This window comes from Crocodylus siamensis, chromosome 15 (genome assembly GCF_052110815.1).
Source record: "Crocodylus siamensis isolate JL-2025a chromosome 15, ASM5211081v1, whole genome shotgun sequence".
In the NCBI taxonomy this organism is placed as follows: domain Eukaryota; kingdom Metazoa; phylum Chordata; order Crocodylia; family Crocodylidae; genus Crocodylus; species Crocodylus siamensis.
Window position 1 is genome coordinate 54,274,734 of NC_143409.1, and position 22,890 is coordinate 54,297,623.

At 57.8% G+C, this 22,890-nt stretch overlaps 3 protein-coding genes across 3 annotated transcripts in view; 1 reads left to right on the forward strand and 2 right to left on the reverse strand.

Moving 5' to 3' along the window:
- Positions 1-22,890, reverse strand: part of LOC149852907 (BOLA class I histocompatibility antigen, alpha chain BL3-7-like) — a 622,447-nt gene that overhangs the window by 378,716 nt on the left and 220,841 nt on the right. The gene's annotated exons all lie outside the window — the stretch shown is intronic.
- Positions 1,418-7,160, forward strand: LOC149852923 (major histocompatibility complex class I-related protein 1-like). The gene is made up of 7 exons (XM_090029315.1): positions 1,418-1,759; positions 2,539-2,799; positions 4,143-4,418; positions 4,552-4,827; positions 5,143-5,262; positions 6,000-6,032; positions 6,148-7,160. The coding sequence occupies exons 1-7, from the start codon at positions 1,699-1,701 to the stop codon at positions 6,156-6,158; spliced, it is 1,038 nt and encodes a 345-aa protein (XP_089885441.1). The 5' UTR covers positions 1,418-1,698; the 3' UTR covers positions 6,159-7,160.
- PSMB9 (proteasome 20S subunit beta 9) lies at positions 14,349-17,363 on the reverse strand. The gene is made up of 6 exons (XM_090028724.1): positions 17,159-17,363; positions 16,806-16,873; positions 15,540-15,671; positions 15,319-15,448; positions 14,649-14,790; positions 14,349-14,523 (listed from the first exon to the last, which is right to left on the reverse strand). The coding sequence occupies exons 1-6, from the start codon at positions 17,207-17,209 to the stop codon at positions 14,396-14,398; spliced, it is 651 nt and encodes a 216-aa protein (XP_089884850.1). The 5' UTR covers positions 17,210-17,363; the 3' UTR covers positions 14,349-14,395.

Genomic DNA, 22,890 nt, shown 5'->3' on the forward strand with positions numbered 1-22,890 from the left:
CAATTTAAGCTTTTTAACCTGACCAGTTCCTGGGATTTTAGCCCAACCAGAAAGGACAATTCCAAGGGGACTTCCCGGTGGGACAGGGACTGACCCCGTCTGTCCCACCCTCTCGCCCTTGGCGGGGTACCCCTTTGCCTTTAAACCAGAATACCAGGGGCGACTTCTAAACCAGACCTGACCAGTGCCCCAAACAGGAAAGGGGACTTATCAAAGAGAAGAGATAAGATTAGAAATCGGTTCCTCTGTGTGCGAATGGCGACAAAAATTGCGCCACACAGCTTTGCCAGCCCTAAAGGGTCGGACGGACAACGCTCTACGGTTGCCTGCGTCACCAGATTGAGGAACCGGGAGAAGACAGGCCTAAGACGCAGACAGACAGAGACACAGATAACCAGGAGCCCGAGAATCGCCGTACTCAGACTGACACATCATAAAACAATTAATTTGGTGTCTGAGAATCACCGTACTCAGGGCAGATGGCCGACACTCCTACCCTTAAAAGATTTGAGATCCCCTTACCTCCGACTTAGGGCCGCCCGCTCCCCGACAAGGACACTGAGGGGAACCTTACCCTCTTTTGTCGTGGGGGCGGTGGCACCAATCTGGGGAGCCAGTGCCCCATCTGGGACACCAATTTTGTTGAGGAAATAGGCCAGCGCCCGTGTAGCACCCATACAGGGAAGGGTGTGTTCCTATACTGAGGTATGCTGGCCTCCCCCCGTCTTCGGGCTCGTTTTTAGCCGCGATCGATGAGGCCGAGAACGAGGCGGTGTCGGCAAGATGAGTTATTGCTCGGCGGGGTGCTCAATGTCCAAAAACAAAAGAGCCCCCTGCCTTGAGTTTACAGCTTGATATTTATACATGAAGCCTTGCATAGCTGCGCGCGCATTCAGGGTCTCTTGTCTGCTGTTACACAGTTGCAGGAGACACAGAGCAGTGTCCGGCTGTCTGGAGCTAGCTCTGTGATTAACTTTGTCAGCAAGAGAGTTACGGTTTTGCTTACTGTCAGCAAAAGGGTTTTTTAAGCTTAGGGAAAGGCCAGCAAAAGTTTAGCGGTAGATCCTCTGTTCAGCAAGGGCTCATCTGCTTTTTATGGGTTATACTGTTTTTCTGAGACTTTCCACGGGGCGCGAGGAACCAGCAGACTCGCCCCGCCGTCTGCAAAGGACCGCCCGTCCCGCTCCCGCTCCCGCGGGGCCGGCAGAGGAGACCGCCCGCGCCCCCCCCCCCCGCGGCGCCCCGCTGCTTCCGCTTTCCCTGCGGCGACCTGCCCGGCGACCGGTGACGCGAGGCTCGCCGCGCCGCCATTGGCCAGGGCGTGCCGCGATGGCCAATGGCGGCGGCGGGAGGGCGGGGCCGGCGCACACGGGAGGGCGCAGAGACGGCGGGTGGGGCCGGCGCCTCGCGCGCATGTTCCGGACCGTCCTGCTCGCGGGGCGTGACCGTGGGCGTGACCCGTGCCAGCCGCCGCCGGGCGCAGGGCGGGCGAGAAGAGGCAGCGAGGGCTGGTGCCCCGGCCCTGCGGTGGGCACGGATTTGCGGGGGGCCGCGGGGACTACTGGGGCGCTGACCCCTGGGTGGCCTCCCTGGCCCAAAGAATTGCCTGCCCCTCTCTAGACGGCCTCATCCAGGTTTTGAGCTTCGGGCCCTGCCGTTCCTGCGGCGTCAGTGCCGGGATCTGCCCCCGCCGGGGGGATGGCCTGGGCTCGGGCCCTGTGGGTGTGCTGGGGACTCCTGGGAGCGGCAGCCGCTGGCGGTGAGTTGCAAGCGGAGGCGCGTGGTGGGAGCGGGGTAGGACAGGCCTGTCTGTCACCTGGAGGGACAGGGGCCGCGGCCCACCCCCTGGGTGGGGAGGAGCAGAGCAGCGCCCGGCTGAGGGTGGCAACAGCGCTGGGGCAAGGGTGCAGGAGAGCGGAGGGGTGAGCGTGACCTGCACAGGGATGTCGCTGCACACGCTGTTTGCACACGCCCTCCCGTGCACAGGGGTTTGTCCACGGAGCGGTTCATGTCCCTTCCCCGGGGTCTGAGCCCGTCCGCAAGCACACAGCTCTGTTTTGGTTTGTGATGCCTGTTATTATTAACACTACAACTGCCGAACCACAGGAACAGCACAGCAGGCGTCTCCGAGGCACTTCTCCCCGGCCCTGTGCCGCCTTTCTCTGTAGATGCTTCTGCAGTGGGTCAGTAGGCCTGCTGCTTTGTGCAGCCTGGCTTTGCCCCGAGGGCACGCTGGGCTGTCTCTGGGGTCTTAACTGCCCAGGGGCACTCCCGGAGCAGCTAAGCTGCCTGCAGCTGGGCTTCTACCACAGCCTGTCTGCTCCGGCTGAAAAGGCCAGACCGCGCTGTTGCACCTTCCCTGTGAACACGCTGCCCGTCACGCTTCATCACATCATCTCTGTGCACTCTCCTGTCGGTCTGTCCCTCATCCCAAGATTTCTGTGTTGGTCATGCACCGAGATGTGCGGCTGTTAAGCAATCAGGTAGTGCAGAGCAGTATCCATCTTGATAACCCTTGACGTCTCCTCTGTGATGCAGGGCTGCACCGCCTGGACATTCTGATCACTGGAGCTGTTGAGGAAGACGGGACCTACAACTTCTTCATGATTGCCAGGCTCAACGACTTTGTGGTCGCCGACTACCGGAGTGACACCCAGGAGGTCAGACCCACCCAGGAGTGGGTGAAACGGGCTTTGGGTGCTGACTATCTACAGCAACAGACCCTGGAATTCCAGGGCTATGAGAGAGGCTCCAAAGTTCACACTAAGAGGTGGATGAAGTTGTATAACCAGACGGACGGTGAGTGCCCTAGGCTTCTTTTTGACATACCTGTGTACTGAAAGTGTTCACAGCTGCTGTCAAGCACACCCAGTTTCTCAGCTCTTTGTGGCAGCTGATATCAAACAAGGGCAAGGAGGCTTGCTTGCTTACAGGTACGACTGCCCGGGCGCGCAAGCAGAGAACCAGGAAAGTCTGAGCAGGCTGGAAGCTCAGCCTTGGAAGGAAATGAAGAGAAGGCTTTGGCTAGAAGTGGGTCTAGGCTCCTGAACCAAGCCTTGTGTTCAGGCACAGGTCCTTGGGCTTGTGCTCTTTATGTGCAGGCCCTGAATAATTCCTCCCATGGTGGAAGCAAAGAAATCCTGGAGGCATTGGCAGAAATGGTTTCAGGCCATAGGAGAGAGGGGAGTTCCCAGGGGCTGGAGAAAAGTTTTACACAGTGCCCATCTTTAGCAAGTGGGACCTGAGGATTATACAAGTAGAGTATAGGTAGACTTTACTGGGGGTTTTGAACTGGCATTCTTCTAAAGAAACTGGAGAAATAAGGGCAGGTAGCATTGCAGTGAGATGGCCGCAGGAGCGCCTGAATAAGTGCAAGCAAAGAGAGTCTACAGATGGATCGATATCAGCCTGGCAGGAGGCTTCAGCAAAGGCTCCGCACAGGCCTCGGCTGTCTCAGGTGCTGTTCAGCATGTTTTATCAATAACTCCAATGCAGAAATAAAGCACTTCTTGATCCAGATTGGAGATGACCTGAAGCTGGGAGAGACAGCAGCATCTTTGGGAGGATAGGGCTAGAATTCACCAAGATAAATGAGAGAATTGGGCACTAGACAGCAAATGAAATTCAGCAGAGAAGAATGCCAGGGCCCTGCTATGCACTCAAATGAAGGCTGGATAGGAACCAGCTATCAAGTCTTTATACAATTTCAGGTACTAATGTGGTAGCTAGTTGGCCCTTTATATAGCTGGATGGGCATCCTATGGTGTGATAACTATGCACGTGTAGTCGGTCTACACTTATTATGCGATGCACCAATTAATTGTGGGATAATTACTTTGCATGTGGGGATGATCTTTATTGCACGGTTAACCAGTTAATAGCATAATATGGCAGGTGCCTCAGGCGCTGTGCCATGGGAAGAGAACCCAAGTGTACACACTGGCTGGGGGTGGCTGGCCCGGCCATAGCACAGCCAAGATGTAACTGGGGGTGCAGTGAATCCCACGGAGGCAGATGTAACTGAGGCTAATGCCCCCGGGTGCAGCTCTCGCACAGCAGTCGCTGGCTGGATGCTCCATCCTGCTGGAGAGCAGTATATGAGATGGGAGGTTGGCGCGGGCTGACCAGACATTTCTGTGCAGGCCTCCACGTTAAGCAGATCCACGTGGGCTGCTCTCTCAGCAGTGATGTTTTGGGGGACCAGAAGTTCCAGTACGCTTATGATGGGGAGGATTTCATCAGCTTTGACATCCAGCAGCTGACGTGGGTGGCAGCTGTGCCAGTGGCATTTGCCCAGAAGATGTGGTGGGACAATGAAAAGACCTGGACCCAGTTCGTGCAGTGGTACCTGAAGGAGAAGTGTCTGCAAACGCTGAAGAGCTTGCTGCAGGGGGGAAAGGCCACCCTGGCCCAGAGAGGTAAGGGAATAGTCCCAGTGACACAGGCACGGGGTTTCAAGCATCTTGCACACAAGGGCTGTGTGTTGCTCACTGAGGCTGTCCAAGACCCAGGCTTATCACTAACTGTCCATGTCCTCCTGCCTCACCACAGTCTCCCCCACGGTGTCGGTGTCCCGCAGAGATGCCACTGACGGGTCTGCCAGGCTGTCCTGCCACGTGAGGGGCTTTTACCCACGTCCCATCCATGTCTCGTGGGTGCAGGAGGGAGGGGAGATCCTCCTGGAGACCTTCACCAGCGGGATCCTGCCCACTGCCGACAACACGTTCTACATGTGGACGTCACTGGAGCTTGGCCCCGCATCCGCCATGCACCGCTATGCCTGCCGGGTGGAGCACAGCAGCCTGTCAGAGCCCCTGCTCACCTGGGGTGAGGATTGTATGGGGGATAATATGGGGGGCTCCTTTCTGAGAGCTGGGAAGGACCAGCTGCACCATGTGACCTTGGGTATTCCTGCCCCAGGCAGCATTCACAGCCAGGCACTGTCATGCCGCAGAGACATGGTTCTCAGCCTGGAGGACATCCTGTGGCAGGGAGTTCCACAGGCCAACAGCAAGCTCATGTTGAGGGAGAGGGCAGGATCTGGGGTGGTGCAGACTAAACAGCAGAGGTTTGTCATCCTGTCCCCAGAAGGTGCATCCCTGGTGTGTGCTGCCCCAAGTAACTTCTCTTCACTCCCTGTAGTCCCTGATAAGAAAGTCCCCCTGTCCCCCTGGGTCGTGGCTGTCCTTATCGTGGCTGGGGGTATGATCCTGGTTGGCACTGTCCTGGGCTATGCCACTGTCCGGATGAAAAAGTCAGCAGGTAAGAGGGCCCTCACATTGCAGGGGGAAGTGGCAGCAGTAGAGGGAGGGACAGTCCCCCCCCAGCAAGGCACGGTGCATATCTCGGGGGGAGCCGGGGCATTCAGCGATCATGGCACCCACCCTGACAGCAGTGAGAGCCCAGGGAGCCGTCCAGCACCAAACCCGCAGCTCTGCCAGTCTGTGCATATACCCATCACGGGAGCCGGGCACAGAAGAGCAGACAAGTCACAGCGATGACATACTTAGAAGGGCTTTGCTTGGGGACCGGGAATCACCCTTGTGTAGAGCCCTTCTAGGAATCTGTTGTCCCACAGCTTGTCTCTCCTGCATACCGTGGGCCCCCATTGCCAGCCATGTGAAGAGGAGGGTCAGGTCCTGTGGGTGGCAGCGGGGTGAGGAGGGCCCTCAGGGCTGACCGTAACTGCAGGGGTAGAAGTAGCCTAAATTCTTCTCTCCAGTGGCTGGGGTAAGAGCCGCTGGCAGATGAGGCCGGGACAGGGGCCATCCCACCCCCACCTGCTACAGCAGACGGGCTGCGCCGTGGCTCTGAGAGGTGGGAGCTCCTTGCAGCGAGGCTGCCTGAGTCTGCAGACAGCCTGAGCTGATTGCTCTGGCCTGTGCCACTGGCTGGGGCACCGGGGGGCCTGTTTTCAGGTGGACCTGGGGCCTTGTCTGCTGTTGGGCACATTGAGGAGGATTAGCCCCTTTTCCCCTTTCTCTCTTCTTGGCTTCCAGGCATCGCTCAATCCGGCTACACTCCAGCAAGCAGTGAGTAAATCCTAACTCCACATCCCAAGGCATTTGGGGTAGGGGAGAGGGCCCCTTATATTTCTGAGACCCTGTAGGCCATTGCTGCCACTAAATTGTTTCCTCTTTTTGGCAGCCAAGAGCTGAGACGATTCCAAACCGGCCTTCTCCTTGGGGACAGCAACCAAAAACCAAGGACCCCCTGGCTTGAGGCAGCAGGACCCCAGACCCAACACCAGTCCCTGCTGCCTGCGGGCCCCATCTCCGCATCTCCGACTCTTGCATTGCAGAAGATTGTGTTTCTCCTCTGTTTGTCCACGTCTGGGTGACCAGGACCCTCTCCAGGCAGGTGCCTGCCTCCAACTCTCCAGCCAGTTAGCTCATTTATTCATGTACTTGCTTCCCTTCTGAAAAGCAGCAGCCTCCAGTTTGTTTTTTTTTTCTCTAAAGCCACTGGATGGGTGGGGATAGGACCGTAGGATGATAGGATCCTAGGAAACTACAGACCTCCTGAAGTCGCATCTAGTCCAGCCCTGCAGGCTGCAGGGATGGGCAGGGGCTGCCAGACCGCACTGGGCAGTGCAGACTAGCGAAGCCTGAGCTATGAGTGATATTGTGCTTAAGCTGGTAGGCAATCCAGAACCAGTAGGCTTGCAGTTACAGCACAAGCCGTCACCAGAGAAAGTGGAAAAAGAATGTGTGTATTGAGTCACGGAGGAGTAGCTCCTGTTCTAGTTGCCTGCTCTGCACTACACGTGGCCTGGCCAGCGGAGCAGAGGCAACAGGATGGAAGGAGATAAGAAGTCCTCTTTCCAAAGCTGTGCTTTTCTTGAGGACACCAGCCCCAGCCAAGGGCACAGGACAGCTGGTTCAGTCCCATTCCCAGAGTCTCAGGGAAATTTAACAAATGTGAATGGAAGAATATTTATTTAAATGAGCCACATATATGTATGGTCTGAAAACAGCAGAGATCCTGGAGAAAACCTCCGCAAATTTGAGGCAAACTGCTGTCAGCCTCCAGGCCGCTTTCCTCCTCTCTTCTGCATTCCCCCTGGCCAGTGGAGGTGAGAAGGTGCGGGGAGCTGAGAGGCTTGGAGACAGGTGCTTGTTCTTATGCTCTGGGTGTTATCAATAAAAAGTTGGGGTATAGACCTGCCTCTGGTCTTGGTATCTGATGTGGGCGGTAGGAATGCCTTCTCTACCAAGAGGGAATGGAGAATCCCTGGGAAATGGGACAGTGCCATGACTTGTTGAACCACGCAAGGAGTCGGTAGGGGAGGTGGCACTGTCCCCGAATTGGGAGTCTCGGCCTGCAGTGCAGTTCTGATCGCAGACAGGCTGGAGTCTCATTTCTCAGCGGTTCCTGATGAGAGCCCCTTGCTCAGAGGCAGAGAGCAGAACTGGGGTCGACTGGATGAATTCAGACATGACAGATCTATTAATGGCTGTTGAACAGGGCGGCTGGAGGTGCTTCCTTGAGCGTCTCGGCTTCTCTAATGAGAGGTGCTAATGAGGCGGCTGTGTCTGTTGACCAGGGATTGTGCTAATGCAATGCACCGCATGTTGGCTCCCAAGGGAGGCATACCATGGGTATAGAAGGGCTAATAGCAGAAGACTTTGAGCTGAGTGTCTCTGCATCAGTTCCTTGGTGGCCAAGCCTCCGGGATAGCCAGCCACAGAGCGGCCTGCGCACATGCTGCCCTGCGGTTCCTGCCTGATACCCCTGCCCTCACACTTGGGCCCACCGTGGGGTCAGGAGGGGCCTTGTCCAACAGGGCAAAGGGGACCCTAGGGCATTGGGGCAGCAGACAGTGTCAGGGGGAGGCTGGGGACCAGCTGGGTGTTCCTGTGCTTCCAAACCCCCAGCTCCATCCCAGAGGGACCTGGAGCGGCCTGTGCTGGCTGTGAAATAATGCATTGTGGGATAGCAGTAGGAGGACTGCTATTTACATGGTCAGTGGTAGGTTGGAACAAGCTGCAGAGAGGGCTGGAGGGTATCCACAAGATGCTGTGGGGGTGAGGGGCTGGGAGGGGGTATGGCGTGCAGCATGCCTTGCATAAACCGGGGAGCTGCTGGGCCAGGACTCGATGGGCCGCTCCAGCCCCCCCCACCCCCCCGATGGTTGTGTGCACCTGGGACCCCTGGCACTTGGGCTGTGTTTTGGAGCTGGGTGGACTAGGGTCAGGATCTGAAGTGCATGTGTTACCTCTCGGCTCCATGTTCTTGGGGAGCCCTGACACAGGACGCAGACTGTCTGACTCACAAAACAATCCTGCCCCCACACACACTTAAACAAAACCTGATTAAGACGCAGTGAGAGACGCACCTAAAACCGTCGAGATAAGGGTGACAAAAGTGAAACCACTGCCCTAGGTCTCATTTGCATCTGAGATGGGACCAGATGACCATTCATTTACATGAGAGATGGAGAACAGAAAGCCCGAAGCAGAGACCGTAGTGAATTCTGGGACCAGCGAAGCAGGGGAGCAGTGCACGATGGGGAATCTGTGCTCCAAATGCTAATCCACCCCCACACCCAGCTCTGCATTTATCAGACCAGTCCTAATCTGGATTTACAAAGGACTTCCTCCCTCCCCTCCCCCCACCACACACACCTCTAAGCAGAAGTAAGTTTAACAGGCACCTTCCGCCGTACATTCCCCGGTCCCGCTAGGGGAGGCCGATGTAAACTTAATTGGCTAAAATTTGGTTGCCGGATTAAGGAATGTGGAGGCAATACACCGAGTCGGGGGTACGGGCAACATTTGAACAATGGTAAAGGGTTCATCGCAGCGTCCAGCCCGTAGGAGCCCTGACCACAAATCTGTCATGCTTTTCCTGGGACGGCTGGTGGAAGTCCTCCCCAAAACAGGTTATGAACACTCCAATAATTTCCTTAAGTCTGTCAAACGACTATAGTAAGATCTGGAAAAGTCATGCTAAGCTGAGGCTTGTTCACAAGTAAAAATCCAAAACCCTGATGCTGCAAGCTATCTATTGTTTCTGAAGACACCAGGAGATCTCCCATCAGTATATCTGCTACCCACAGGAATGGCAAGCTGGCTCCTAAGTATGTGTTCCCTGAGTATCAATCAGTTTCCTGAGATGTCCCAATCGCATAACCCCCTTGTCAGTAAAAAGACAATTTGATTGACACTATTGAGAATGCTTGAAAGAAACTGAACTGAGGGTATAAAAATCTGTAAAAGAAGCAGCAGTGTGTGCTGACACCACCCGCTTTCTTCTGGAGAGGCGGCAGAAGGCAGATCCTCTCCCTTCAAGGATCGTGCTGAGAACTGTGACCTGTCGGCTTTGCAGCCCGAGTGCCTTGGGCTGGTGAGATCCCAGCTCGCTCGCTCTCTTCTCTTCTCTCTCTCTAAGCAGAGATTTCTGAACCCGAACTGTACTAGTTAAGCTTGAGTTAAGTTTCCCCAAATACTTAGTGAAACCAGGGTATACTGTGACTGTTTGTGTTTGTTTTTCCTTTGCATGTCTCTCACTACTAGTGTCATTATATATTGCATACACTTAGCAATAAATAACTTTTACAGTCAAACTGGTGGTAACTGGGTATATTTTTCCTTCTTTACTTCTCCTTCCCCACTTGCTCTGCAGCAAGGCTCCTTTTACCTAAGCTAAAGATCCCTGTGAAGCCCAGATATACTGTGGGGTCTGCTCATCAAGAGGCTAAAGATTGGGACATGCTGAGTTCGAAACACATACGGGGATCAGCTTGTACAGGCTGATTGACCCAGTTTGGCTCAGACGTGCCCTAATGAACTGAATGCTGGCCCATGGGGGTGTCATCTGGACACCCAGCGGATTCAGAGGTATTCTGTTTAAATGTGTGCTTTTGTCTGACTGGGGTTATTGTTGCTCTGATGAACTGATTCTTGGCATATGAGGGTGTCAGCCTGTCCATGCTGATCAATCTGGCCAGGTCAGGCGTGTCACGTTAATCTGTGTGTGTGACTGATTTGGGGCCTGGAGGAACCCAGCCCCACTGAACTGAGTCCTGCAAGATAGCTCCATTGGGGGTGAGGGCTTGCAGAAGGGAGAGGTACAGCTCCGTATAGAAACACCAGTAACACAAGCAGCACACTGATAGAATTACCAAGACCCTAGGAATGTATCCCAAATAAATGAGCACACTCCAAAGTAATGGGCAAATCTGGTAACACTTGTATACGTGTGTATCTGTGCATGCATGTGGCTGTGTGCATGCATCTGTGTATGTGCATATGTGCGGACCTGGCATGTGTATACATGCATGCATACCTCTGTGCACATCTGTGTGTGTGTACATGTGTGCGGGCATGTGTTTATATGCATCCCCACCTGTGTTTGCATGTGCGTGTGCGTGTGTGTGGTGCTAGCCCTAAGTGTGGACACAGACACAACTGGTGCACAGAACAGTGAAGATTTCCCCTAAAGCCAGAGAGAAAAGCCCAGCACCTGCATGAAGCCAGCTGGCACGGCAAGGGTGCTAATCGCACCAGGCCTCTCTCACCTGGGCCAGGGACCCGGGCACGGCCTCAGAATATCCTGTGCCTCAGTTTCCCTCTTGCAACCGTGTCCTTCCACCCTCCACTGACATGAAGATGGCAGGAGCCCCCTGTCTTTTGCCCCCATCTGCACACAGCTCTCCCAGGGCCCCAGCCCAGCCAAGCCCCCTCTGCCTAAGGGTCCATCCAACCCTATTCCCCCCCTGCCCCATGCACTGGGATCAGCTGTGCCCCTGCCCACGTGCGAATGGGCCAAGAGCCTTCGGTTGGGAGGTTTCCCTAAGGAAAGGCAGTCGGCGGTTGTTCGTGTGGGCAGGGAAGCAGCTGCGGGCTCCGGGCCTTGGCCTGGTGCCCGGACAAACGGCTCATTTGTCTCATGACCGCCCTCAGCCCCGGGTGACTTCTCGGAAACCACCTGAGATCCTGCCAGCGGGGACGGCTGCCACCGGCAGAGGGCACCCGGGCTTCGGGCACCGGGACTGGGAGCCGGGCACCGGGGCTGAGGGCGAGGAGCTGCTGGGGTTGGTGCCCGGCTCCTCGCAGGGGCTGGAGCAGGGGATTGATAGCAGGGGCTGGAGCAGGGGCCTCCGGGCTCTCCCCCAGGCCTGGGAGAGTTAAGCTGCGGTGCCCGAGACCCCGCAGCCCTGGCTTCTGTCCCTAATACGGGGAGCATGGGCAGGCCTCACTCACCCAGGCCCCCCGGCTCCCCACTTGCCCCCACCCAGCCCCACCCGGGGGTGTCCCTGCCCCCCAGCACATTTAGAGGCTCTGGGAGGGGGTCAAAGGGCCCCTCTGTGTGCCCCAGCCCCTGGAGGTGGCGGTGGGGGGGGGGAAGGGATGCAACCCCCCCCCCAGCCCAGCTGTGAAAGGGAAAGCACAAGATGGCGGCTCCCAGCCCAGGGATTTCCAGTGGAAACTCCCCGGGGAGCAGGGCGAGGGCAGGCAGGGACTTCCAGTGGAAAGTCCCCCGGGGAGCAGGCGGGTGCCTGGGGGGGCTGTCCCAGGGCCGGGGGCTGCGGGGGCCGGGGGCGCTGGTCCAGTGCTGGTTCTGGCATGGGGGGAGGGAGGCAGAGATGCGTCCCAGCCGCAGAGCGGGGAAACTGAGGTGGGGGGCACAGGGCATGTCCCTGGGGCGCGCGGTGGGCTGGTGGCAGAGACTCATCATCAGCTCCCTGCTTTGGGCCCCAGCCCCCACTCTCCTCCCCCAGCGAGATGGCAGCCTGGCTCCCAGCCCGTGCCTCAGTTTCTCCCACCTCCGTCCGGGCAGGCGGGAAGCTCTCGGGGCCTGGTCCCCGACGGGGGGCGCGCAGACCTTGCTCAGGGGTGGGCGCACTTCTGGGTGTCGCTGGCACCCAGACAGCAGTAGTGTGGGGAGCAGCCCTGGGGGCCTGGAGACACCAGGGGAGCCCCCAAATCACCCAGGCAGGTCAGTGGGGCCAGGGGGCATTAATCCCCTTTTGCTCCCCTCTCCCCAAGGTGACGGGAGCTGTCTCCTGCCGGTCCCACGAGGTGGGTGCTGTGGGGGCAGGTTCATGTGAGAGGCAGTGCTGGGGGGCAGGGGCTTTGGGGGAAGGGGCATGGGGGGGCCCGAAACAGGCGGGGGCAGGAACCCGAGGAGGACAGGAGTCAGGGGAGCGGTTAGCAGGTTCGGTGGTGGCTCGGGTGGTGGGGCAGCACGGGGGCAGGCAGGCGGGGCAGTGGGTGCCAGGTAGGGGGCGGGGAGGGGGTGACATGGACCAGGCAGGCCCCCGCCTCTCCCCTTCCCCCATGTTCCCACAACCCCCACTGGGGCAGGAGCTGTGGGGCAGGGGGCCGCGAGGGGTCACACGGCCGGGCTGGGGAAAGGTGCACAGTGGCTAAGCCCTCACAGGCACAGGCAGCAAGTCCCTCAGCCTAAGCCAGGGGTGGGCAATTATTTGGGCCCGCGGGGCGCCGAGGGAGTTTTGGCGAGCTGCAGTGGGCTGGATCAGCAGCCCTGCCCCAAGCGACAGCTCACCGACACTCCCCAAGAGGCCACATCCGGCCCCCGTGGCCCGCTGTGCCCCCGGCGCTGGCCAGTCTCAGGGGAGGCCCTGGATCAACGGCAGGGTGATGGCAGCTCGGGCAGCGTCACGATCTGCTCCCCCTACGCCCCGCACACACACCCGGTGCCCGTGGCAGAGGCGTGCGGGCAGGGAATCGCGTCTCGGCCCTGGCCCCGGGCCCAGCCTCACGCCGTCACTGCTTCACGATCCCACCCCGTGATCCTGGCCTCACCCCCCGGCCCGCTCCCGAACACCCTCCCCGCCTGCCCGCAGCCCCCTCCTGCACGCCCTGCCCACGCACACCCCACCCCCCGCGCCGGGTGCGGGCAGACGGGACAGGCCCAGGAGCCAAGCCACGCGGTGGCAGCCGGAAGGAGCCACTGCCACCAGGGCTTCTGGGAAGCAAGTCCAGCCGCCACGTTGCCCTAGCCCCACTGCCCACCTGGGGTAGCAGGGCTGACTGCACGCGCCAAGGCCCAGGCTGCCCCCTGCCACGGACTGGTTAAAATCCCTCTGTGGGACAGATCTGGCTTGTGGGCCATATTTTGCTCGCCCCTGCCCTAAACCTAGACTTAACTCTAACTCTAACCCAAACCCTAAAGCCTAGGCCTAGCTTTAACCTGAACCCTAAGCCTGGCCCTGGCCCTAACCCTAACCCCAACCCCAGGTCTGTACGTGCAGGTGATGGTCCTTTGTCCTACCCCCACCCCTGGAGGTCCACGCTTCTCACTACCCTAACCGAACCACAACACCCGGCCTGTGGGGGCTTCTGTTGGGTGTCCCACCCACCCAGGTTGTGTAGGGACCCCTCCCTCCTGCTCTGGTGCCAGCCTGTGTTGGAGCAGGTAATGCCTGCTGGAGCCTGTGCCAGCCCAGGGGGCTGGGCCATAGCCCTGCACCCTGTGACCATGCACCCACGCTGGAAACACCAGGAAAATCAGCTAGGCGTGGCCAGTCAGGGACTCTGTCACTTCCCAGAAACCCTGAGAGAGGAGGGAAAGCACTGCCCGGGGTGGCAAAGGGAGCTGCTGCCTCGGCAGGACCTGCCAGAGGTGACTACTGGCCTGGCCCAGACAAAAAGGCACAACCAGGTGATGGGACCCAGCACAGCGAGCCTGGCCACGGCAGCCGCGGGACCCGGCCTCCTCCCTGCTTGGCCCCACTGGGCCAGGCTCTGGTGCAGAGTGTCAATTCAGTGTTAATCACAGACCCCCTAGCTCTGAGCCATGGACAGGAGAGAGCTGCCCAATAGCTCTCGCGTAACCCTTGCCCCAGTGCCAGGGGCTGCGCTCCATGGGGCACCCTGGGGAGCTGGCGGGGGTTGAGGCCCTGCTTTCCAGTCACAGCCCCATGGCCTGTCCCCAGCAACTCATCCCCCTGCCAGGGTGACTGGGGAGTATGAGCCCAACAGCAGTAGTGATGGTGGTGGTGAGGAAGGGTCTGCTCACGTGGTCAATTTGTGCCCTGTCCTGTGCAGGCTGAAGGGCACAAAATAGCTGCACCATGGTGGGACCATGGACAAAACGGAGCAGGGTCTGCAGCCTGGTGTCCAGTCCCAGGGAGGGCCAGGCCATCACCACAGGCTATATACTATATCACCCCCCCAGCCCATCACCCCATGCCCGGGCCAGGCCTGCTGCAGGGTGGGCTAAGAGGCAGCTGTCCATAGCGTGGGGCTCAAGGGCACCAGGCTACAAATCCCTCCTGCTAACGTCTCCTGGCTCGGGGCTGATTCCCGCCAGCCAGCCCCAGCCCCACCCCAGCCCCAGAGTCTGGGCACAGATGGGCACATGCAGCTCTGCTCCTCTCTTCCAGGTTTTATTGTTGGGAGTGCCAGGCGGCACAGCACAGAGGTCACTCGTCGTAGAACTTGGGGATGTCGTCGCCCAGGAACACCTGCTCCTCCGCGCCTGCCTTGGTGATGGTCATGAGATAGATGACCCCCCCGCTGGAGCCGTCCCTGCTCATGGCCAGAGCTATGGCTGGGGGGAAGAGGCAGGGAGATGAAGGGTCAGTTAACCACCCCCTTGGAGGAGAAGGACCCTTGCCCCTTCCCCTACCCCACACCCTGAGCCAGGCCACAGTGACCCCTGGCCAGAGCAGGTACCGTTCTTGGTGAACTGCTGACACTCCTCAAGCTTCATCCCTGGCTTGTAGGCAGCATCCACGTAGCCGTAGATGTAGGAGCTGCCAGAGCCCCCGATGGCGAAGGGCTGGCGGGTCAGCATGCCCCCCAGCGTGCCGTATACCTGTGGGAGAAGCAAGAGGTGACCCTAGTCTATCTGCAGCCAGTGGCACAGCACCAGGGACTCAGCCACGGCCACGGAGACCCTTGTGCCCAACATGCCAAGTGCCTGGGCCCAAATCTGGCAGGTGTCTTGGATCCACCTCCCAGCCCTTGGGGTCTTGGCCCCGGCTGCCAGCTGCTGCCCCGGTGTGGGGTGCTGGGAGAGCAATGTGTGTGTACCTGGAGGGTGGAGGGGGTGGGGGATCATGGGTCACACGTGTGTCGGCAGGAAGGGAGTCTCTGCCCAGCATTGCTGGCTGACCCCGGGCTCAGCCTGCCCCTGCCCCTCTCTGGGCCCAGGTCTCTCACCACCCCTCTATTTTGCTGCTCTGCAGAACTGCAAAGAACTGGGCAGGGACCATGTGGGCACAACAGAGGCCCCGATCCCAGTCTGCGCAGCTTCTGGTCACACACGGGCCCAACCTCATCTGGGGGTCTGAGCTGCACCGAGACTCCTCCACTTGCCCCCTCAGCCCTGTCCCAGCCTCACCTGCCCTCCCTTCCTGCAGTCCCAACCGGCCACCATGAGATGGGCTGAGAGCTCCTCTTTGTACTTGTAGCTGATGCCCCTCACCAGGGTGGCAGCTGCCAGGACCAGAGGTGGATCATCCATGTCCATGCTGTGGGGGGAAGGCACCAGAGCTCGACTGGGGCAACTGGGGCACACGGATCCCATCCTGCTGGGTCCAGCCCTGCTCTGCCCACCCCTACCTGTGCAGCTCCAAGTGGTAATGCACCATGTCAGCGATGGCCTGAGCGTCGGCCGCGGAGCCGGAGAGGGCACAGTAGATGCGCTTGTGGAGTGGAGCCAGCTTGTCAAAGACCCGGTTCACCACGGCCTCCCTGGGGAGAGACCCGGCAAACATGAGTGCAAACACCCCCGCCCCAGCCGGGCCTGCCCCTGGATGAGCTCTCCAGTAATGCTCAGAGCCTGTCCTCGCCCCCCAAACCTTGGCACCCACCTTTCCTAGAGCGCACCCCAATGCCCCCTTCTCTGGAGCCGAGTCTGCGCCCCAGACCCTACCTCCCTCTAAAGGAAATGCCCCGTACCCAGCTCTGAAACGAGATGCAGGAACTGCCTTTCTTTTTTATTTCCCCCAGGTAGGGAAAAGATATAAGCACCTGCTCCCAGGACCAGAAAAGATCTGGTCCCTGCTCTCCCCTGAATGACACCTGGAAGCAGGACCTCCCCCCCCAGCCCTCCCCCCAAACTTGAGAAACTGCCGTTCTTGCACCCCTGGGGCAGAACCGGGAGGGGAGCAGGGCAGCTCCGGGGCTATTCTGCCCCGGGAGGAGGCGGGTGAGCTCAGCAGCAGGCGGGCATCGGCCCTGACCAAGGTGGCATTGGCAGAAGGAACTGCCAGCCTGGTGCCCCCAAGCCGCACGTCACAGACGCTCTGTCCCAGCCCCCCTGCTGCAGGCGGGTGACAGGGTGGAGCGGGCCATCTAGCATATAGCCCAGGGTGACGGCCTGGCGCTCCCTGGCTCTGGAGACCAGGCCCCAGACCCCGCTCCATCTTGTCCATGGTCCTGTTGGGGTGCCAGCAGCCATTTTGTGCTGAGGTCTTCGTGGGACAGGACACAAAATGGCTGCCTGAGGGCCCCACCACCACTGCCACCATTGGCCTCACGCTCTCCAGCCCCCTGGCACGGGGACGCGCCACCGGGGCCAGGCTGTGGCTGCGGGGCAGGCCTCACCCCCTCGCCCTGTCTGCCCGCTCTGGGGCCAGGGCTGCTCCGTGCCCACTGGCTCCGCCAGGTGCCCCACGGGCCCGTGGCGCTGGCGGAGACGTCCACGGAGAGGCATCCCGCCAGAATGGAAATCCGCACGGGGTGCGACCCAGGACGAGGCCGGTCCCGCCGCAGGCCCTGCCGAGCTTCGCCTGTCCCGGCCGGACACGGCCGCCCACCCCGCATCGCCTCTGAGCGCCCGCCACGCAACGGGCGTCACCGCGCCCGCCCCGCCCCGGCACTTACCCCGCAGACACGCGGGAGTCGGAGCCCACCACGACCCCGCCGTCGAACTCCACCGCCATGATGGTGGTCTGGGGAAGGACACGGCCCGGCCGGGGTCAGCGCGGGGGGAGGGGGCGGCGGGCGGACAGCGCCCCCGCCCCCCCCCCCCGGGCCGGAGCTCGCCGAGGGAAAGGGAAAGCGAAAGCGGCGGCGGCGGGGCCGCGCGGGGGGCGGGGCGGGGCGGGACGGGACGGACCGACCCGCGCCCCCCCCGCAGCGCCCGGTGCCCGCAGCCCCCCGGGGCGGGGGGCTGCCCCGTGGGGGGAGGGGGCTCCTCTGGCTCCTGAAGCAGCCCCAGCGCGGCCCCTACTCACCCCGGTGCGGACCTCCTCGCCCGCCCCGCACGGCGCCCCGCAGCCGGCCATGGTGCGGGCCGGCAGAGCCGAGCTAGCGCCGGCTGGACAGCGCCGAGCACGCGGCCCGCGCCGAGCGACCCGCGAGGCTTGGCCCTGCCCGACACGCCGTGACGCCCGGGGCGGCTCCACGCGGGGGGCGGGGCTCGCGGGGGCTCGGGGCGGGCGCGAGAAGCCCGACGGGGGCGGGGGGCACGGAGACGTGTCTGCCCGCAGCGGCGGGACCGACACCGACACCGCCGCCGGAGCCGGAGCTTCCCCGCGGCTGACTCGTCCCGCGGCCGCGCGAGCCCGATCCTCTACCAGCCGCGCTCGGCCGCGGGGGGGCTTTCCCCGCGCCTCCGGGTTAATCCCCCTGCCAGGCCGAGGGTGGGAGGCTGAACCGGCTCCATCCAAGAAGAGCTGCTGAGGCCTCCTCAGCCTGGCGGAGGGGCTTTTAAACCCAAAAGCTGGGTAAGAAATCTCCCCCCCCAACTATTTGAGTTCCTCTAATAAAAGAGGTCAGCTTCAGCCAAAGCACCTGGGCTGCCGCTGTCCTTAGAGCAACACGACTACCACAACCTGCACCCTTATTCTTCCCTCCTTTTGCAAGTTTGCCGTCTTTTCCAGCAGAGAAGCTGCATCTCGGCAGCAACTGAGAGGCACGAAATAAGAAATAAAAGCAGCCATGTTGGCTTGGATGTAAAGGTGAAGGTCACAGGGGTCAGTCAGCCCCTCCCTCCACTCGTGCCCGGCCCCGTGCAGGGTCACTTACGCGTGTGCAGGGCACGCGCAGGGATCCAGCATCCATGCTCACGTGCTCCGCATACGGAGCAGGTGCAGCTGTGGTTGCTGTTGGCGTCGACCTCTGTTCTGGCCCAGGTCTGGCAGGTGGATCTGCACTGGGAGTGCTTGGCCCCCTTGGCCCTGCTCTAACCCACCGGACCCCAGCTCGCGCCCAGAGCTGGGAGAGAAGCCAGGTGTCCTGCCTCCCACTCCCCTGCGCCAAGCTCCCCGACCCGCTGCATCCCACCGCTGGAATACAGCCCGTGTCGGGGACAGCTGCAGCAGCACGAGGGGTCCTGCCCTCCCACGGACCCCGCTGCCAGCAGGCAGGCGCCTTCCCGGCGCTCGGGGACCTTGGAGGATGCGCCCAGTCTGGGCGCAGGACGTGGCTGGGCTGCTGCCAGCAGGAGGCTCAGAAAGGCCTCGCCAGGATGGGATGAGGTGGGACAAGCGTGCTGCCAGGAGAGAGCTCCAGCCCCCAACACCTCCCACTGCCCCCAGCCCCGCTCTGCGTCCTGGCCCAGTCACAGCCCCAGCCCGGCCCCAGCGAGAAGCCTCCAGACAGGATGGGGGGCGGGGAGAAAAGCTCATGTACTGAAATAGCCCCAAGCTGCCAGATGTGCACGTTTCTTCTCTAACGAAGATTTGACAATGTTAGACTTTCTCCACCCAGCCCCACCTCCCCCACCCACAAACAGAAGGAAAGGAAAAGGGAGAGGAGGAAAGAAAGTTGTGTCTGTTGGACCTAAGATCAGTGCAAAATGTCAGAGTATGTGGGGCTGCCCCTGCCCAGCGAGGCCTCCTCTGCACACCCGGCACCGAGCAGCTGATGCCCCGGTGCAGCCTGGCATCCACAACAGCAGCACGGTGTCCAGCCATCTGGGCACCAGGTTAGATAAAAGCAGTTCCCCTTATCCTGGTTTGCCCATGCCCTGATGGTGCTACCCATGTGAGTCTCCTTGTGGACAGCCTTGTCCTGGTGTCACCCCCAGGATGCAGAGAGCAGGCGCTGTGCGCTGGGCAAGCCGGAGCTGCACAAGCTGAGCAGCAGCTTAGTCCCTGCAAACAGACACTGTGAAGTTTATCTTATAGGAGACAGAGAGAGAGAGAGAAGGGAGCTGCAGGGCACTGATTCATGCAAGCCCTGCTCATTTCCCTGCTCTAAGACGCCTTTCCAAGACCATGTCACCTTGCCTTTTTTTTCCTTTTGCTACAAACAAGCAATGTTCAAAACCCACAACAAGCAATGTCCACAGCTCCCCCTGCCCCCACCCTGCCCACCCACAGCCAAGCAGTTTTAATGTCACACATGAGGTATTTGCTGTCCCAGAACAAGGCACTTTGATTTGGCAAAATCATGCCTAAAGTGAAGTGCTTGGAAGGAGAGAATGGGCTGCAGCACTTGCTCTGTGCTGCTCTCTCCTTTTCTGTGGGCTCCTTGGGAAGTGGTGCAGGCTCCCCTGGGCATCATTCAGCTGTGGGAATGAGACACGGGAGATGTAGCAGGTTGTGTAGATACCTTGAGCAGTGTTATGTATAAGTTGTTACACTTGCCCAGCAGAGAGAGGAAGAAACCAGGGCCCTCCGAATAAACAGGCATTATCGCTGCATACATTTAACATATGTCTGTATACATTTTACATATGTCTTTGGAGAACAACATAAGGTACCAGGAGTGGGTGTGAAGAATGATAGAAAAATGCACTTTCTCAGACTTCCAGGGGAGTTAAAGCGGTCCAGCAATGCAGCAGAAAACGGGAAGAAATTGAAGCAGAGCTTCACCATATATAGGGTGGCCAGTGGAGCTGCAGAGAGGGAAGACCCTCTCAAGGTAGCTATTTTTTTTAAACATAGCAGGCCCAGAAGTTCTGTCTCGCTATAATAGCCTACAACTGTCAGAAGAACAGAAAAGCTATGGCAAATGAATAAAAAAGGTTGAGGAATATTGTATGCTGTAACAGGTCAGGATCCCAGGGGTGGCCACGATGTCCTTAGGTGGCTCTGCGACCGTGCCCCCACTCCCACACTAGGGTGCCCCTCTATCTCGCTCACTACACCTTGATGTTATATAAATAAATAGGGAGGCTGCCCATGGCCTTTTGCAAGGCCTCAGTCGCACTGGCTGGGCCTCTACAGTCACAGGCCCTTGGCTGGGCCACTACAGTCAACTGTGCTCAGCTGGGCACCCAGAGACTTAAGGTCCAAAACCTCCTTTTTACCATGCCCCATGCCTTGCAGGTGTTACAGGTATGTAGCCCCTCTGTTGGGGCTTCAGCCTTCTCCCCTTTTATCTAGCTAGGCCTTCTAGCCTAGACCCGCTGAACCAGATCTGACTTTGAGGCACTAGCTTTGTTTGTCCTTTCCATTCACTTGACCCCTGCCCTTGCCTGCCAGCCCCTGGCCCCTCTGTGGTTGTATCCTCACTGGCGCCAGGCTCTCCAGCCCCTCTACAGCTATGCCCTCACTGGTGCTGGGCTGTCCAGCCCCTCTGTGGCTGTGCCATCACTGGCACTAATGAAGCCTCCTCCTCCCATTATAGCCTCATCCCAGTCCACTGTATAAACAGAACATAAACACAAGCCCCTGGGCTATAACATAGATAACAACCTGCAGCAGCCTTCTTCCTGTTTAAGAGTATAAACCTTCACTACCCCAGTATCCCAGGTTCCCCTGGACAGGAGCTCTTTCCCTTGTGGCAGCCAGGGAGAGACTCCCCCTGCCAGCCCCAGCCTTGGGCTTATATGTTCCCTGGGCCCTGCCTGCATCTGATCAGCTGACCACCTGAAGGTACTTGCTAGTAATTATCCATTAGCTTGTTGCCCTGGCAACCTGCAACTGGGTGCCCTGCCTAGCCTGCAGAGCTCCCTGTGTGGGCTGCTTTTCGTCTTAAAGGAACAGAGAGCCCCAGGTTCTCTGTTACACATACCCAAACAAAATGAAACTTGTGAACAGTACCATTTCCACACAAGACAGAAGAAAGAATGTGAGACAATAGAGGAGTTTGTCAGTGACCTCAGACTGCTGAACTAGACATGCAACTTTGGAGATCTAAAAAAGTCCGTGATCAGAGACCAAATAATATAGGATATAAAGGATACAAACCTCAGGAAAAGACTGCTAGAGGATCCTGAGCTTAATTTGGGAAAGTAAGTTAGAATGTGCCAAGTGGGTGAGATAACAGATGCCAGGCTGCAGAAGCTGCAGGGGAAAACAGAACACACTGAACTAGGCAGGATTACAAGACTGTAAAACCCTAAGGCAACACATAAACAATATATAAAGGAGGACATCACTGTGAAGCAGGCAAGCACAGGCCAAAGAGAATTGCTTGAAGAAACAATGGTCAGCTACAGATACATTGTCCAGAGCATATGATACAATGGAAAATGCCAGACTCAGACATAGTACATGTTAATCTAATTAAAAGAGTGATTCCTATCACAGATAACTTGTGGGCACTAATTGCAGAAGCTGCTGCTCGGGACACCACATTGCAAAAAGTGATCACAGCAATTTGTGCTGCTTAGCCTGGAAAACATATACCTAGCCCCTACTCTCAGTTCAAGGAACAGCTCTCAATATTGGCATTTTGTTCAAAGGCTCACAACTTGTTGTTCCAGCAGTGCTAAACAAAATACACGAGGGGCATCTAGGCGCTGAAAAATGCAACAGGAGAGCAAGGGGTGCTCTATGTTGGCCCAACATAAATAATGACATAAAAGATGCTGTAAAGGTTTGTACAATGTGCCTAAAGTACAGATCAGCACAAATAAAAGCGCCCATGATGGTCATGAAGGAGCCCGTAACTCCATGGTATCAAGTGGGCATTGAAAAAAATATGTATTAATGGTGGAGTATTCTTCTCATTCCTCTGAAAGTGCATTGCTCGAAAGCACAACAGCAGCCCATGTCATAACTCGCTTCAAATGTTTTTGTGGGATTCTACAAGTTGTGAGAACAGACAGCTGACCTCAATTCAATTGTCTTGATTTTAAAGAGTTTGCAAACAAATATGGATTCCATCACAGCACTTGAAGTCCTAGATACCCACGATCCAAAGGTCTGGTGGAAAATGAAGTACAAATACTGAAGAAATTGTTGAAAAAAGCTACAGATTCACACACCGATACTTACCTGTCACTCTTAAATTACAGGGCAATGCCCATGAAACATGGATTGTCCCCAGCAGAGATGCTGTTTAACAAGAAACTCAAAACCAGCCTGCCAAACCTTGTGGGTGATGCTCATCAGAGTGAAAAACAAAACATGAAAACATTAAAAAAATCATCAAACTCAAACAAAAACTACTATGACAGGGGTTCCCGGGAGTTACCACAAGTGCACAAGCTTATTTCAGCTGGACAAAGAGGAAACAAAAAGCACTAGTTTCCCCCAGATCCTACAAAGTAGTCACACGAGAAGGACAGGTGTTAAGAAGGAACAGAAGGACACTTGCAGCTTATAAAGGGGAAAGAAGAAGCAGCATCAGAAGCAGCAATCATGAGATTCACCAAAGGAAACAGAACTAACAAGAAAGCAAGAAGAAACTACAAAGAAGATTGAAAAATGAGAGAAAAGTGGAGACATCTGAACAAGGAAACTAAAGAATTGAACCAATAAGGATTGAGAGTACAGAGAATTTGAGAAGATCACTTAGAGCTAAAAAACCAACACCAAGACTAACAGAGACCCATTAAAATGTGCTTTAACTATGGGTTGAACTAAACCTCCAATGTTAGTATTATATGGAGACACGTTACATGTAAAGGGGAAGATGCGTGGATACTTTTAAGAATGGTATGTATAAGTTATCAGTGGTACAGGCTGTAGCTATGTTGGTCTAAGGACATAGGCAGACAAGGCTCTTTGGGTAGATCTGATGTCTTTTATTAGAACAACTGAAATAGTTGGAAAAATTCTTCTTTGCA

Coding starts and splice junctions, on each gene's coding strand:
- PSMB9 (XM_090028724.1), bottom strand. CDS start 17,209: ATGGCCGGCTGCGGGGCGCCGTGCGGGGCGGGCGAGGAGGTCCGCACC. Junction 15,449..15,539: donor TACCACTTGGAGCTGCACAG/GTAGGGGTGGGC, acceptor TTCCCCCCACAG/CATGGACATGGATGATCCAC. Junction 14,791..15,318: donor ACTGCAGGAAGGGAGGGCAG/GTGAGGCTGGGA, acceptor CTTCTCCCACAG/GTATACGGCACGCTGGGGGG.
- LOC149852923 (XM_090029315.1), top strand. CDS start 1,699: ATGGCCTGGGCTCGGGCCCTGTGGGTGTGCTGGGGACTCCTGGGAGCG. Junction 4,419..4,551: donor GGCCACCCTGGCCCAGAGAG/GTAAGGGAATAG, acceptor GCCTCACCACAG/TCTCCCCCACGGTGTCGGTG. Junction 5,263..5,999: donor CCGGATGAAAAAGTCAGCAG/GTAAGAGGGCCC, acceptor CTTGGCTTCCAG/GCATCGCTCAATCCGGCTAC.